General features: G+C 38.0%; 1 protein-coding gene across 1 annotated transcript in view; it reads left to right on the top strand.

Moving 5' to 3' along the window:
• THSD7B (thrombospondin type 1 domain containing 7B) overlaps nucleotides 1-17,988 on the top strand; it is a 778,062-nt gene that overhangs the window by 524,791 nt on the left and 235,283 nt on the right. The window contains exon 13 of the mRNA XM_060152966.1: nucleotides 5,135-5,398. Coding sequence (XP_060008949.1) covers nucleotides 5,135-5,398 — 264 coding nt within the window. The remainder of the gene's footprint in view (nucleotides 1-5,134; nucleotides 5,399-17,988) is intronic.

Genomic DNA, 17,988 nt, shown 5'->3' with positions numbered 1-17,988 from the left:
TCTTGAACCTAAGTTCAAGGAAAACCTACCCCTCATGGCAAGGAGTTTAACAACCACCAAATAAAACTCAGAATCATCAATCAAGATGTGAGATCCAAGACCCAGGAGAGACATACCCAGTTGTCTGGACTCCCCAAGGAAGTGGACCAGCACAAGGGGCCCATGTTGGGCCCAAGGCTCCAGATACTTGTAGAGTTCAGGCAAAGGAGAGAAGTCAGCTCTTGGTCCCTTTGTGGTCACCAAAACATTCAACTGAAAGAAAAATGCACAACATGAGAGTTGTGAGTTAAGGTTTATCCAGGGTCTTACTGAGGACTCTAGCACAGGAGACAGCCTCTCAGATAGCTCTGAGGAAGTGCTCCAGAGAGGTAGGGAGGGAAGGCTAGTTTATATGTGATTTTGTTGCTGTTAGGGAATACATGCAGTCAGCATACATCTTGGTAGAAACTTACAGCTAGTCACAAAGAACAGCAATCTCAAGGTAATGATCATAATGCTTTTCTGTGTATGGGAAGATACAAGAGGTAGGGTTTATTTAAATTCTTCCTGAAATGCATCTAACTATCTAAGGGTCTGTCTGTCCAAGCACAGAGCATCCTGTTATCGTCTTTAATTTCCTCTGTGTGAAACACTGAGATCACTGTCAGTCAGCAACTTCAATGGCTTAATCTTTGTAGACACAGATGGAGAGCAAAATACTCTTCACTCTTCTTTTGTTTGCAGTATCATTGGTAGAAAAACAAGTAGTGAAAAATCTGCAGTTCTCAAGCTTTATTTTTATTGTGATACTAATGCTTGTGTTTTGGTTTTTCCCCTGTAATTTAGTATTAAACTTAATAAGCAATTTCTAACATGAATGATAGTAAAAAGGGATGGGCTTAGACTAAAGCAGTATGATTCTCTAACACAGACACACACAGAAGAGCATACAGACACAAGTATAAGCATCTTCATTGTATAGGGGACCATCTACAGTGTTTATTTTTCTTTTTCCATTTTTTTAACCAGAAACCGTAAGTTAATATCTGGGTGTTTGTTGTATGCAAACTAGATAATCACGGGTTTCAGATTTAGTGATAATTAAAGCAGTTGTTTACACAATGCTGTAAATAATCCTTCAAATAGTATAATCTATCTAGGTTATTCATATGTATCTATATATTCAAAATAACTGGGTAGGGCTTCCCTGGTGGCGCAGTGGTTGAGAGTCCGCCTGCCGATGCAGGGGACACGGGTTCGTGCCCCGGTCCGGGAGGATCCCACATGCCGCGGAGCGGCTGGGCCCGTGAGCCATGACCGCTGAGCCTGCGCGTCCGGAGCCTGTGCTCTGCAACGAGAGAGGCCCGCGTACCGCAAAAAAAAAAAAAAAAAAACACCAAAAAACCAAAAACTGGGTAACTAATACCTATTAAATATTGTAGTTTTGTGTTTTTGTGGAATCAGTTACAAATTTCTCTCTGACTTAAGAGGAAAAAATGTCTTTAGAGTTGTAGTAGAGATTGATTTTTAAAATTTTTAAAGTACTGGCTGGTCCTGAATCCAAGGTTTAATACTGATTATGACTAGAATGTAATCAGAGTTAAGGACCACTGGTAATCGGTTTCTTATTGTGAAAACCATCTCTACATTAACTAACTTGCTCAAAGCCTTCTTCAAACAGTGATGCCGTGTAATTAAGAAGGATATCACAAATATAGAGACAGCATATATTTGTACAAAATATTTGTTCTGCCAGTAACTTTTGGTTACTTTGTACATGAACATTTTATTATTTATTCCTATTCTCTCTCTTTCTCTCATTTCTTCCTTTTTTTTTCCTTTTTTAAAAAAACTTTGCACAATTATTCAAGGAACAATTCTTGTTTACCATTTATGTGTGCTAGGCCTTGGGGACACTGTAAGGGAATAGATAGACATGACCCTAATTTAAGAACTTCCAGTCTAATGAGAGATAGAGTTTTGCTACAGACAGTTACAACACAGTATAGTACCTGTTACAATAGCTGTCATATAGGGTGCTGTATTATTTTTTTATTATTGCTTCTTTAACAAATTGCCACAGATTTGATAGCTTAAAACAACAAATTTATTCTCTTACAGTTCTATAGGTCTGAAGTCAGACATAGATTTTACGGGGCTATAAGCAAGATGTTGGCAGGGTAGCATTTTTTTCTGGAAGGTTTAAGGGAAAATGTTTTCTTTTCCAGCTTCTAGGCGCTGGCTCATGGCTCCCTTCCTCCAAAGTCTTGAAATTCAGAAACATTACATCATCTTTTGATCATTCTTTCATAGTTATTTTGCCTCTGATTCTTTCCTCAGCCAGGAAAGGTTCTCTGAATTTAAGATCATGTGATTATGTTGAACCCAGGAAGATAATCTCCTTATCCCAAGATCCGCAAGCTTAGTCACATCTACAGAGTTCATTTTGCCATCTAAAGTAGCGTGTTCACATGTTCTAGGGATTAGGATGTAAAAAATTCTTGCAGAGCCATCATTCTGCCTACCACATGCTACACAAGTACATAAGAACGCCTCTTCTAGAACTGAGATGAAGAGTGTATTCAAGGATGACTTTCCGGAGGGAATGATCTATCAGTTTGGACCTAAAGGACAAATAATCATTAGCTAGGAAACGGAGGGGAGGTAGAACTGGTGGCAATTTCTGGCGTAGAACGTGCAAAGGCCAGCAGTTAAATGAGTAGCTTCTAGGAACTAAAAAATGTTCAGTATTACTTATAACGTGCCAGAGGCAGAGTGATGCAACACAGTCGGAGGCAAACACTACTAGACCCAGATCCTATGGAACCTTGGTGACCAAGGTGAGGAGTCTAGACTTCATTCCATGAGCTGTGGTAAGTCCCTGGAGAGTTTTAAGTAGATGAGTCATGTGATCAGATTTCCAGGTTTGTAAGTTGGTCCTGGCTGCAGTGCAGGGAATAGATTGAAGGAAGTGAGTTATGGTGGCAGTAAGATCTTGGAAGGTGTCATTGTAGTGATTTAAGCTGAGATTTGGAGGAGGGCTAAATATGGGTGGTATCAGTCAGAATGGATACAGCAGACTGATTCAAGAGATATTTAGGTGTTTGAAATGATAGATCTTTGTCGTTAAACAGATACAGGTAGCACAACAGAATGATTCAAATGTGACACTCCAGTTTTTGACTCAGTCATGTTGGTAGAACTGGGAAATGCAGGAGAAAGGATGGCTGTGATGGTCAGAAGGTGAGTGTAGCTTTTGCCACGTTGAGTTTGACTGGCTCTTTAGGTGTAGATTTCCAGTCTATGGCTCAGAAGCTTGAATAAGAAATCTGGGCTGAAGATACTAATTAGGGATTTAAAGGTTGTAGACGATTATTTAAACTCTTTGGGTGGTGAAGGTGTAGGATCAGAAAAGAGAATCTAGGGCAGTGCCCTGAGGAAACCTATCAGTTAAGAGAGGTACAGAGGGAGAAGAATTCAACAAACAAACAAAAAAGGTGTGCCCAGAGAGATGGTGAGGGTGTGGAGTAGGGGTGAGGGACATAAAGGTAAGGTGTGATGAAACTTGGGAAAGATATTTCAAGAATGATGGCATAGTCAACACTCAGAACTATTGTTGAATGATCAGGTCTGAAAGATAAGACGTAAAATTCATGACTTTATTACTTTGGCAAGAGTAAGTACTTTTAAGGAATAGGTAGAGTCAAGATCTAGGGTTAAGTGTGTTGAGAATAGGATGGAAATATAAGCGATGGAGACAACGGTACTTTGTGGGCATTTGAAAAGCACCAGAGACTTGGGTTACGTGTTAAACGCTGATAAGAAGGCGCCAGTCCTCCTCACCCATTGATGTATCTCTCATGCAGTAAATTCTCACAGTGGTGATAGATGCTCTGCTCCTCAAACGTATTCTCAGGACGTGCCCCTAATGGTAGAGGCAAGTGAATACTTCCTCCCAGAGGGACAGTGGTGTGGCCGAAGCTTCTACAAGATCGTTTCAGGTCCTGCAGGAATCCTTAGTTATTGTGGCCATAAGCATCACAGAAGGCATAAAGCCAATCGTCCAGGTGACAACTGTAGAATTGCTGTGTGTAAAGTAAACTAACTGACAATAAGAAAGTAGTCTGTGCATCAGCTTACTGCAAGCGTTTCCAAAACAGCCATAAGGACTGGAGATAAACTAATAAAGCTGCCTATTTTATATCTATATATATAACCAGCCAAGACTCTCACTAATGACCCATTAATAAGGAAACAAAGTGGAATTATTAGATCTAGGAATACTTTTAAAAATCTAGAGGAAGTGTGTTGGTAGCAAAGTTGAGTCAAGGTACAGGCCATCTTGGAATCCATTAAACATAATGATCAAGTACTCACAGCTTTGAAAAATGACTCTGCCTTGTCATTACTCAAAGTTGGGATTACACCTCAAACGTCCATCAAAGTCAGTTGGTCAGGTAAGGTCATATTCTAAAATACATAACCTAAAAAGGTCTCTCAAAGTGCAAGTCATACCTTTTTCTCAGATTAAATTATCCAAAATGAATTGAGCATTTATTTCAATCTATTGTTTCTGTCAGCATTTGTGAGCTGCCTGATGAGAGGAACCAAAATAAGTTCCAGTTTGTCCACCACACACCAAGTGACACCCAGGCTCACGCCAGGGCCATCGTCTGGGAGGATATCATTTTGTTCCTTGAATAAATAAACTGCTTTTAAAAAGTTACTTGAAAAAAAGGGAAGGACTTAATACTTACACCGTTTTGTTCATTTCCCTGGTAACCATAATTTCATGGAAAATGGAGGCAAGGTAATCTATCTGTTTTTTATCAACAAATTATAGGGAAACCAATATTAAATACATCAAGGACTTTTCTATCTGTTGAGCCACTGTAGCAAACATCTTCTAAGTATTTTTTGCCTCTCTCTAATATGAGATCTCTTTTTTTGAAATTAACTTAAATTTCACAGTTGCTGTGGGAATTGCTTTCATTGTCCTAGGATTTCCTTCTGTGTTTAAAAAAAAAAGTGTAAAAAAGAAAGGCTTTATTTTATTTAAGACTTAATAGTCTAAGAGCTTTTACATAAAATGTGAGCGACTTTTAACAAAACAGCAGATGTGAAATTAATACATCAATGTCTCTCATTGGAACAGGGAAAAGCAGGAAGAAGGAGAAATGCCAGGATGCTGACCTGTACCCTCTAGTGGAAACAGAACCGTGTCCTTGTGATGTGTTTACATCTCATCCTTACGGAAATTGGTCAGACTGCATTCTTCCTGAAGGCAGAAGGGAGCCTCAGAGAGGATTGCGGGGACAAGAAGACAGCAAAGAATGTGGAGAAGGCATGCGTTTTCGAGCAATAGCCTGCTCTGATAAAAATGGAAGACCTGTTGACCCCACCCACTGCAACAGCTCTGGTAAGGAGATGGGTGAGGAGTAACAGATGAGGACATTGACATACAGCCTAGGAGGGCCATCCCAGGTCTAGAATTGGTAGCCTCGTTCCTTAGTAATTACTTCAGTTCTTCTTTGTGAAAAACACACCACCTCTCATAAAATATGGACATATGAAATGCACATATCCATATCACACTGATTATCTGGAACGTGATCGTTTGGGATCTTTGACTCACCTCACTCTATACTTCACCTCTGGCCACTTGTTTCCTGGCGGTGAGCTCAGTTGCTCTTCCTCTAAGAAAGCCAAAGCCCAATGCAAATGAATGTATTTTACAGTGTTTATTGGTACTCTGATCATATATATAGAAGGCATCAGTCCTTGAATTTCTTATAAGGATGTTGACAAAATACCAATGAAAAAGTTAACTTTAAATGTTTTATGGTACAATGTGTAAGTATACCCAAATTTATAGACTAAAACTGTAGAAAAGGAATGAGGCCATCTGGCACAATTTTTGAGTTGTTCATCAAGGAGAAGACTGTATTTTTATTTATCTTTGAACATTGGGATAATTTAAAAGATATGGGGAACAGAGAAAGGAATGATGATTAAATACAGCTGGGGTACACATTGGTGGAAGAGGCTGAGACTAATGATTACAAGGGAACTTATGAATTTCCTGCTCTATTTTTTGGTTTTTCATTACCTTAAGAAACTGAAGTTAGGGATTTTACAGAAGGTATGGATAGAGAGAATTTATGCTGGAATGGCAGACTCTAAAAAAAAGATGAAAGATTTTTGTCTCTGTCATCAAGGTCTTATATCCTAATAAGCTTCCTAATAATACCAGAAATGGCAAATTGAATTCACTTTTAACACACAAGTAAATCATAGTTCATCCTTATTCTTTATTTCCGATGTATCAGTTCATTTTAGTTAGGATATACCTGGATCATTATAGGAATGCAATTTAAGGTTTAACGATTTTTAATTAGTGTCATCATTGCTCTACTTCCTAGGTTAGTCTACAGAATTGCATTCAGTGATTTTACTTTCAGAAACATTAAACACATCACAAGCAAGTAATGGACCCATTTTACAGAGGCCAAAGTTGGTTTGCTCTGGTCTTTGTTTTTCACCTTTAATATACATAATGGTTTATTTTTAAATTTTTTTCTTGAAATATATTTGACATATATACCTTGAATTTATGCAATGCTATAACATATTAATTCAAGACATTTATAGGTTGTAATATGATTAATTATAGTGATAATTAATACCTATAACATTATATAATTATCATTTCTTTTTAGTGGTTGGAATAATCTAGTCTCAGCAAGTTTGATTATAACACAATATTGTTGTCCGTATTTACTGTATTGTGCATTAGATCTCTAGGACTTATCTACTACTCATTCCAAGTTTGTACCATTAAACAAACTATTCTATCCCTGTCTATCCCTCTGTTCCCATGCCCTGGGAACCACCATTTTACTCTGCTTTTGTGAGTTTGGCTTTTTTAGATTCCACGTATAAGTGATATAACACGGTATTTTTCTTTCTCTGACTCATCTCACTTAGTATAATATCCTCAAAGTCCATTCAGGTTGTCACAAATGGAAGATGTTTTTCTCATGGCTGAATAATAGTCCATTATGTGTATACACTACAAATTCTTAATCCATTTATCTGTTTATGGGTGCATAGATTATTTCTAAATCTCGGCTATTGTGGATAGTGCTGTAATATACGTGGGCGTGCATACATCTCTTTGATATCCTGTTTTTATTTCCTGTGGGTATATACCCAGAAGTGAAATTGTTGGATCATATGGTAGTTCTATTAATTTTTTAAGGAACCTCTATATTGTTTTACATAGTAGCTGCACCAATTTACATTTTCACCAACAGTGTGCAAGTATCCCTTTCTCTACATCCTCATTAACACTTATTATCTCTTGTCTTCTTGTTGCTATTCTAAAAGGTGTCAAGAGATAGCACATATGGTTTTGATTTGCATTTCCCTGATGATTAGTGATGTTGAGCATCTTTTCATGTACCTCTTGGCCATTTGGTTGTTTTCTTTGGAAAAAGTCTATTTAGCTTCTCTGCCTAGTGTTTAACTGGGTTGTTTGTTTTTTGTTATTAAGTTTTGTAAGATACTTTATATATTTTTGGATATTAACCCCTTATCCAATATATGGTTTGCAAATTTCCTCCCATTCTGTAGTTTGTCTTTTCATTATGTTAGTTGTTTCTGTTTCTGTGCAAAATCTTTTAAGTTTGTTGTGATTCTATTTGTTGACTTTTACTTTTATTGTTTATGCTTTTGGTGTCATATCCAGAAAATCATTGCCAGGACCACTATTGAGGAGCTTCTTTTCTACATTTTCTTCTAGGAGTTTTATGGTATCAGGTCTTATGTTTAAGTCTTTTATCCATTTCAAGTTAATATTTGTGAGTTGTGTAAGATAAGGGTCCAATTTCATTGTTCTACATGTGTTTATCCAGATTTCCCAGCACCATTTTATTTTTTAACATCTCTTTATTAGAGTATAATTACTTTACAGTGGTGTGTCAGTTTCTGCTTTATAACAAACTGAATCAGTTATACATATACATATGTCCCCATATCCCTTCCCTCTTGCATCTCCCTCCCTACCACCTTCCCTCTCCCACCCTCCTAGGTGGTCACAAAGCACCAAGCTGATCTCCCTGTGCTATGCGCCCAGCACCATTTTTTGAACAGACGATCACTTCTCCATCAGGTGGTCCTGGCTCCCTTACCAAATATTAGTTAACTCCCTTACCAAATATTAGTTAACTGAATATGTGGGGGTTTACTTCTGGGCTCTCTAATCTATTCCATTTGTCTGTGTCTATTTTTATGCTTGTATCACATTGTTTTAATTACTGTAGATTTGTAGTATAGTTTAAAATCAGGAAGTGTGATACCTCCAGTTTTGTTCTTTCTCAGGATTTATTTGGCTTCTTTGGGTTATTTGTGGTTCCTTAAAAATTTTAGGAGTTTTCTTTTTCTGTGAAGAATGCCACTGGAATTTTGATAGAGATTGTGTTGAATCTATATATGATTTGGGGTAGTATGGACATTTTAACAATATTCTTATCCATGAGTAAAGGATGTCTTTCCATTTCTTATGCCTTCTTCAGTTTCTTTCAATGAAGTCATAATTTTCATTGTACAGATCTTTCACTTCCTCAGTTACATTTATTCCTAGGTATTTTTTTTATTTTTGATGCTATTGTGAATGGGATAATTTATCTTTCAGATGTTTCATTATTAGCAAATAGAAACAACACTGATTTCTTTATTTTGATTTTTATATCCTCCAACTTTATTGAAATCATTGATTAGTTCCAACAGTTTTTAGTTGAATCTTGCAATTATCTATATACAAAATAATATCATCTGTAAATAGTGACAGCTGTACTTTTTCCATTCTGATTTGGGTATCTTTTAGTTTTTTTGTTTTGCCTAATTGCTCTGGCTAGACTTCTGATACTATACTGAATAAGAATGGTAAGAGTAGGCAACCATGTCTTGTTTCTAATCTTAGAGGAAAAGCTTTCAATTTTTTTTTTTACTGAGTGTAACGTTAGCTCTGGGTTTGTCATAGATGGCTTTTGTTATGTTGAGGTATGTTCCTTCTATACACAATCCTTTGAGTTTATTTTTTAAATAAATTATTTGTTTATTTTTGGCTGTGTTAGGTCTTCACTGCTGCTCGCGGGCTTTCTCTGGTTGTGGCAAGTGGGGGCTACTCTTGTTGTGGTGCACAGGCTTCTCACTGCAGTGGCTTCTCTTGTTGTGGAGCATGGGCTCTAGGCACATGGGCTTCAGTAGTTGTGGCACACGGGCTCAGTAGTTGTGGCTCGCCGGCTCTAGAGTGCAGACTCAGTAGTTGTGGTGCACGGGCTTAGCTGCTCTGCAGCATGTGGGAGGGATCTTCCCAGACCAGGGCTCGAACCCGTGTCCCCTGCACTGGCAGGTGGATTCTTAACCACTGCGTCACCAGGGAAGTACCTCTTTTGAGGTTTTTATCATGGAAGGAGGTCGTATTTTGTCAAATCCTTTTCTGTATCTATTGTGATGATCATGTGATTATTTTCTTTCATTCTATTAATGTGATGTAATACGTTTATCAGTTTGAACCATCTTTGCATCCCAGGCTCATGGTGTATAATCCTTTTAGTGTGCTCAATTCAGTTTGCTAATATTTTGTTGAAAAATTTTGTATCTGTATTCATTAGTAATATTGGTCTATAGTTTTCTTACAGTGGCTATATCTGGCTTTGGTATTAGGGTAATATTGGCCTTGTAGAATGAGTTAGGAAGTGTTCCCTCCTCTTCAATTTTTTAGAAGAGTTTGGGAAGGATTGGCATTAATTATTCTTTAAATGTTTGGTAGAATTCACATGTGAAACCGTCTAGTCCTATGGTTTTCTGTATTGGGAGATTTTTGGTTACTGTTTCAGTCTCCTTCCTCATTATTGGTCTGTTCAGATTTTCTGTTCTTCCAGATTCAGTCTTGGTAGCTTATAAGTTTCTAGAAATTTATCTATTTCTTCTAGGTTGTCTAATTTGTTGGCATATAGCAGGTCATAGTACTCTCTTATTTCTGTAGTATCAGTTGTAGTGTCTTCTCTTTTATTTCTAATTTTGAGTCTTCTGTTGTTTTCTTAGTCTAGCTAAAGGTTTGTCAACTTTATCTTTTGGAAAATCCAGCTCTTTCATTGATTCTTTCTATTGTTTTTCTGGTCTCTATTTCATTTGTTTTCTCTCCAATCTGTATTTCCTTTCTTCTGCTAACTTTGGGCTTAATTTTTCCTTCTGGGTACTGGAGATGTAAAGTTATTTACTTGAGATCTTTCTAATTTCTTAATACATCCATTTATCACTATAAACTTTCCTCTCAGGACTGCTTTTTGCAGCATCCCCTAGGATTTGATACGTTTTCTCTCCATTTTCATTTGCTTCAAGATTTTTTTTTTTCCTTTTTGATTCTTTGATCCATTGGTTTTCAGAAGTGTATTGTTTGGTTTCCACATATTTGTAGATTTTCCAGCTTTCTTCTTGTTGATTTCTAGTTTTATACCATTGTGTTCAGAAAAGATAGTATTTCAGTCTCCTCAAATTAGCTAAGATTTATCTCGGTCCTCTCATGATCTAATATCCTGTATGCACGTGTGAAGAATGTATATTCTGCTGCTGTTGGTTGGAATGTTCTATATATGTCTGTTAAGTCCATTTGGTCTAAAGTATGGTTCAATTCCCACATTTCCGTGTTGATTTTCTGTCTGGATGATCTATCCACTGCTGACACTGAGGTATTGAAGTCTCCTACTATTACTGTATTGTTGTATATTTCTCCCTTCATATCTGTTAGTATTTGCTTAATATATTTAGGTGCTTCAATGTTGGGTGTGTATATATATTCATGATTGTTATATCTTCTATGTATATTGACCCCTTTATCATTATAAAATGACCTTCTTTGTGTCTTGTTACAGTTTCTGGCTTGAAGTCTATTTTGTTTGATAAGTATGGCTATGCCCACTTACTTTTGGTTTCCACTTGCATGGAATATGTGCTGTCTCTTCACTTTGAGCCTCTGTGTGTTTTTAGAACTGAAAGAAGTTTCTTGTAGGCAGCATATAGTTGGATCTTGTTTTTCTGTTTTGGTTGTTTTTTGTTTGTGTGTTTGTTCTCTGTATGTTTTCATGGCTGTTGTTTTTTATCCGCCTAGCCACCCTTTGCCTTTTGATTGGTGACTTCAGTCCATTTATGTTTCGAGTGATTATTGATATGTAAGGGCTTACTGCTGCCATCTTATTGTCTGCTTTCTGGTTGTTTTGTATGTTCGTTATTTCTTCCCCCGTTTCTCCCTGCCTTTGCAAAGCAGTGGTGTTCTATAGTGGTATGCTCTGTCTCCCCCTTTTTACGTTTTGTGAATCTACTCTAGATTTTTGCTTTGTGGTTACCACCTCCTCTATGAAAGAGGTCATCACTGTCTACCTCTTCTGCCAGAGAGGTAGCCAGTGCTGCTTCCAAAAGCCCAGCCCCTTGTTGTTCATCTGTGGGGAGGGGAGGCCACCTTGGACATTTTCTACCTCTCCTCTGCTTCCAAACTCTTCTCTTTCTCACTCCAGTGGCATTCTGGAATCTCCCTTTAGGCAGGCTGGACTTCCAATCATTCTCTTCTCCATGGTTATCTGCCCAGTTTTGCACTCTCCAGGTTCTTTCTTTTCTAATCTCAGTGAGTGGGACTGAGGCCAGTTTGCCAACTCCCTTGTATCAGCAACCCTCACTGAGATCCCCCTTGTTTATTTTTGGATGCACAGGTGGACTAGAAACCTCCACATCCCTTTGTGAAATATGCAGAAGCACTTTTGTTTGGTAATAGATGTCTAATTAGTTGTTACAAAGAGGAAAGAGAAGAGAGACACCACCATGATGCTGATGTCACCTACATATTGGTTTATTAATCATTTGATCAAAACCTGTATACTGATCACCTGCTATGTACCTAGTCTTCTTGTATGATTTGGGTATACAATTATGGGGAAATCAGGGACTTGTGCAGCTTATTGTCTAGTGGAGGATAGAGAAAAAACAAATTAATAAAGGAATTTCAAGTCTTGATTAGCCCTTATGATGCTGAACAGAAAATCTTGAGACTTTAAGGAAGTCCTCACTGAAGTGACATACACTTGAGATGTGAAGAGTGAGATGACAACCATGTGAAAAATAGATACAAGTTAATTTCAGTTAGTGGGGTAAGCATGTCCAGAGCATGTAAGGCAGAAATGAAGTACCAGCAAAAAAACACAAAGGAAGCCCTCAGGAATGAGGAGAGTTGTTTTGAAATGCTGTGGAAGAGGTAGGCAGAATCTTGTGGGATAAAGCAAGGAGTCTGGATATAATTCAAGTGAAGTCATTAGGTGGGAAGAGTGGTAGATGATGTGATGCAAGTTAGGTGTTTAAAAAAATTACTTTTGACTAGTGTGTATAGATTGGCTTCAATGAAGCAAGGATGCCATTAGGAGACTATTGCAATAGTCAATGTAATACATGCTTTTAGGTAAGACTTAAGATGGCAGTAATAGAGCAAATATAGTGTTAAGATAAAATTCAAAGATAGAATTAAGATTATTCCAAATGCCAGTCATCTTTTTAAAAATATATTATCTATCATTCATCTCTAATTTTTCAAGGGTTTATATGTGTGTATGTGGTGTTTAATTTAGAAATAATCATTTCATATTAGAAAAGAACATATCCTCAGGGAAGAGGAGGCATTGAAAATGGAACCAATTTACAGAGCAATAGCAAAAGCTGTTAGAGAATCTAAAAGATTTTCACTGAATGAAAATAGTGCATTGATCAGGATTTACCAGAGACTTGTAACTTTTATGATATTTATGTTGATATTTTTACATTACATTTTTCAAAAAAAAGATTTTTAAGAATAGTAAATGAAAATACTCCCAATGGGTCACTTCTAAGGGTAAGAGACATATCCATCTATCAAGGGAAAAGAAAACGTTTAATGGTCACTAATAGACGTTTTTTTTTTAATATCCTTGAATACTAACTCACTATTAAGAATTCTATTTTCATCCCAGACAAACTGAAGCAGAGAGCAGTGACCTCAATCTGGCTTTCTTAATAAGAACAGTAAATGCTTTGCCCTTTTAAGCTTCAACATAGGTTTGTCTTCCATCTGCATCTGGAAGACACAAATGGGATTCCCTAAGATAATATCAGAGAAATTTCCTCATGAGGATAATTATTCCTCATGCTGAGGTGTCCTAGGTGGCCCCTGCTGGTACATATAGCTGTGGGCAACACAGTTCACTAAATTCTGAATTATCTATGCTGATGGATTTCATGGAAGATTCAAACCACAGATAATACTAGCCAGGTCTCTTTGTCTTTAGGAATATCACTGAGGAGACCAGTAGTAAAATTACGCTTCATTAAAACAAACAAAAAAACTTCAGAGTAGAATTTGTATCTATATCCTGTCAGCAATTGTTTGCTCCTACTGCGTTCCATCACCGCCTAATGTTAAGGTGTTGCATGTAGTTCCCAACTGTGTGTGACAAACAGGGCAGATGTTGGCTCTGATTACCTAATTCAGTCAACAGAATAGCGTGTGCCAAAATAAAGATACTTGAGGTGAATTACTTCCAACTATGTCTCTTATCCCAGTGATTTTTTTGGACAAAGAATAGGACATAAAAGCACCCCACACCTCAACACACTTCATTCTTCTCTCTCCCTTTCCCTGCCTTTAGCCCTCCCTTCACTGCAGTCTCTGCTCATAGCAAGTCTTTGCCTAACTCCTCTAATAAATCAATCTACCTTATCACTTCCTATTCCCCTTACCAGTTTTCATCTTTCTTCATAGTACTTAATCACCAACTAAAATATTATGCATTTACCTTTTAAAAATACTGTCTCCTGGGCTTCCCTGGTGGCGCAGTGGTTGAGAGTCCGCCTGCCGATGCAAGAGACGCGGGTTCGTGCCCCGGTCCGGGAAGATCCCACATGCCGCGGAGCGGCTGGGCCCGTGAGCCATGGCCGCTGAGCCTGCGCACCCGGAGCCTGTGCTCCGCAACGGGAGAGGCCACAGCAGTGAGAAGCCCGCGTACTGGAAAAAAAAAAAAAAAAATACTGTCTCCTATGATTGGATGGTAAAATTTCAAGAAAGAAAGAACTGCTTTTTAGGGTTTTTTTTTTTCTCCAACTGTATCCATGGCACCTAGAATGGTACCTGAAAGTTAGTAGGTATTTAAAATGTATTTTTGAGTACATGACTGTACCATCAGGTCTTAATAATTGTACCTCCTAAGCATTTCTCAAACTTTTCCTTTTCTCTTGCGATCTACTACACCCAGTGACAATGTTACAATCTTGTTTTCACACCTGATATTTATTATGCCAAGAGCCATCAGCCATCACAGGAAAAGGCAAATGTGGCCATGCTCGTGCTCTGCTGTCAGTTTCTCCCGGTCTCTTCTTCACATACCAGCCCCTTGACAGGACATCAAAGGAATTCCATGAGTACGTAGTCTGCCTGGCATGCTCTTTATCCTCCTTTCGTGAGATTCCTCCTTCTTTGAGATAAGACCAAGTGATGCCTAGTCCAGGAAGCATTTTTCCTACTTCCTATACCAGGGTGTGTGAGGGGATCATCCTTGAGGATTCCAATGAGTCCTATGCTTTTCTTTTTCAATGTATTTAGTTTTATTTTTTTAAATCCCCATGTATATTTCTATTTCTGTTACTAACCTGATTGTTCATTGAATCAGGCTCATTTCAGGTGTACTGAAGCGGATTCATTTCTCCATGCCCAGTGCCTAACACAGGGTCTGGCTCATCACAGGCTCTGAGTGTATGTTGGCTGAATGAATGAAAAGATGAGTTTAGATATGACAAGAATCAATATGATCTCAGGTTCAAGTGGTGGCTTGAATCGAGACCTTAGTTCTCTGCCCAGGAATTAGACCTGGGTAGTCTGGATGAAAACCAGGAATCCTAGTCACTAGACCACCAGAGGCTAGAGGCTAGAAGCAAAGTTCCCCTGGCTTTTGCCCCCACTGAAAAATGCATTTCTCAAGGAGGCAAAAACTGTAAAATACTGGAACAAAGTTTATTATTAGAAACATAGAACAAGAAGTGGGAGAGCACGCAGAGATACAGTTTATTTAAGAGAGAAGCAAGGCAGAGATACACACCCGGAGAGAAAAGGGTGTGGGCATCCCCCCTAATGAGAAGTAGTGCAGTGAAGAGGCAGTTAAGTCATTTATATAGGGCTTTTCTTCCACGTGTCTGTTTACCTTTGGCCAATTATCTTGTTTCTTTTTCCACACCTGACCTGCCCTAAGATCCGCCCCAACATGTGTGCACAACTTTTTTCAAAGATAGAGTCTAGCCCACAGGCCTATGGGAGGGCTGGCATTACCTATTATGGGGTGGTGCCCTCTCCTTTTTGACCCCCAAGAGCCTTTCTGCACATGTGTAGTTGGGGAGGTCTCCTTGACCTTAAGAATGAGAAATATGTGGTCTCTTTATCTTTTGTCTGGGCAAGACTCAGCTCCTCTCTGCCCCTGCCATTACTATTATCTTGAAGTGTTCACCGGAGGCAAAGTCCAGCTATATACCATGTTTCTGTTCTTTTCTTTTTTTTTTAATTAATTTTTTTTCTTATTAGTCATCCATTTTATACACATCAGTATATACATGTCAATCCAAATCTCCCAATTCATCACCCCCCCACCCCCCATGGCTTTCCCCCCCTTGGTGTCCATACGTTTGTTCTCTACACCTGTATCTCAGTTTCTGCCCTGCAAACTGGTTCATCTGTACCATTTTCCAGGTTCCACATATATGCGTTAATATACGATACTTGTTTTGATCTTTCTGACTTACTTCACTCTGTATGACAGTCTCTAGATGCATCCACGTCTCTACAAATGACCCAATTTTGTTCCCTTTTATGGCTGAGTAGTATTCCATTGTATATATGTACCACATCTTCTTTATCCATTTGTCTGTCGATGGGCATTTAGGTTGCTTCCATGACCCGGCTATTGTAAATAGTGCTGCAGTGAACATTGGGGTGCATGTGTCTTTTTGAATTATGGTTTTCTCTGGGTATATGCCCAGTAGTGGGATTGCTGGGTCATATGGTAATTCTATTTTTAGTTCTTTAAGGAACCTCCATATTGTTCTCCATAGGGGCTGTATCACTTTACATCCCCACCAACAGTGCAAGAGGGTTCCCTTTCCTCCACACCCTCTCCAGCATTTGTTGGTGGTAGATTTTCTGATGATGCCCATTCTAACTGGTGTGAGGTGATACCTCATTGTAGTTTTGATTTGAATTTCTCTAATAATTAGTGATGTTGAGCAGCTTTTCAAGTGCTTCTTGGCCATCTGTATGTCTTCTTTGGAGAAATATCTATTTAGGTCTTCTGCCCATTTTTGGATTGGGTTGTTTGTTTTTTTAATATTGAGCTACATGAGCTATTTATATATTTTGGAGATTAATCCTTTGTCTGATGATTCATTTGCAAATATTTTCTCCCATTCTGAGGGTTGTCTTTTTGTGTTGTTTATGGTTTAATTGCTGTGCAAAAGCTTTTAAGTTTCATTAGATCCCAGTTGTTTATTTTTGTTTTTATTTCCATTACTCTAGGAGGAGGATCAAAAAAGATCTTGCTGTAATTTATGTCAAAGAGTGTTCTTCCTATGTTTCCCTATAAGAGTTTTATAGTGTCCAGTCTTAGATTTACGTCTTTAATCCATTTTGAGTTTATTTTTGTGTATGCTGTTAGGGAGTGTTCTACTTTCATTCTTTTACATGAAGCTGTCCAGTTTTCCCAGCACCACTTATTGAAGAGACTGTCTTTTCTCCATTGTATATACTTGCCTCCTTTGTCATAGATTAGTTGACCATAGGTACGTGTATTTATCTCTGGGCTTTCTATCCTGTTCCATGGATCTATATTTCTGTTTTTGTGCCAGTACCATATTGTCTTGATTCCTTTCGCTTTGTAGTATAGTCTGAAGTCAGGGAGTCTGATTCCTCCAGCTCCGTTTTTTTCCCTCAAGACTGCTTTGGCTATGTGGGTCTTTTGTGTCTCCATACAAATTTTAAGACTTTTTGTTCTAGTTCTGTAAAAAATGCCATTGGTAATTTGATAGGCATTGCATTCAATCTGTAGATTGCTTTGGGTAGTGTAGTCATTTTCACAATATTGATTCTCCCAATCCAAGCGCATGGTATATCTCTCCATCTGTTGGTATCGTCTTTAATTTCTTTCATCAGTGTCTTATAGTTTTCTGCATACCGGTCTTTTGTCTCCCTAGGTAGGTTTATTCCTAGGTATTTTATTCTTTTTGTTGCAGTGGTAAATGGGAGTGTTTCCTTAATTTCTCTTTCAGATTTTTCATCATTAGTGTATAGGAATGCAAGAGATTTCTGTGCATTAATTTTGTATCCTGCAACTTTACCAAATTCATTGATTAGCTCTAGTAGTTTTGTGGTGGCATCTTTAGGATTCCCTATGTATAGTATCATGTCATCTGCAAACAGTGACAGTTTTACTTCTTCTTTTCCAATTTGTATTCCTTTTATTTTTCTTCTCTGATTGCTGTGTCTAAGACTTCCAAAACTATGTTGAATAATAGTGGTGAGAGTGGCCATCCATGTCTTGTTCCTGATCTTAGACGAAATGCTTTCAGTTTTTCACCATTGAGAATGATGTTTGCTGTGGGTTTGTCATATATGGCCTTTATTATGTTGAGGTGGTTTCCCTCTATGCCCACTTTCTGGAGAGTTTTTATCATAAAAGGGTGTTGAATTTTGTCAAAAGCTTGTTCTGCATCTATTGAGATGATCATATGGTTTTTATTCTTCAGTTTGTTAATATGGTGTATCACATTGATTGATTTACATATATTGAAGAATCCTTGCATCGCTGGGATAAATCCCAGTTGATCATGGTATCTGATACTTTTAATGTATTGTTGGATTCTGTTTGCTAGTATTTTGTTGAGGATTTTTGCATC

This window comes from Lagenorhynchus albirostris, chromosome 6 (assembly GCF_949774975.1).
Source record: "Lagenorhynchus albirostris chromosome 6, mLagAlb1.1, whole genome shotgun sequence".
Classification (NCBI taxonomy): Eukaryota; Metazoa; Chordata; class Mammalia; order Artiodactyla; family Delphinidae; genus Lagenorhynchus; species Lagenorhynchus albirostris.
This window is presented reverse-complemented; position numbering and strand designations above follow the sequence as displayed.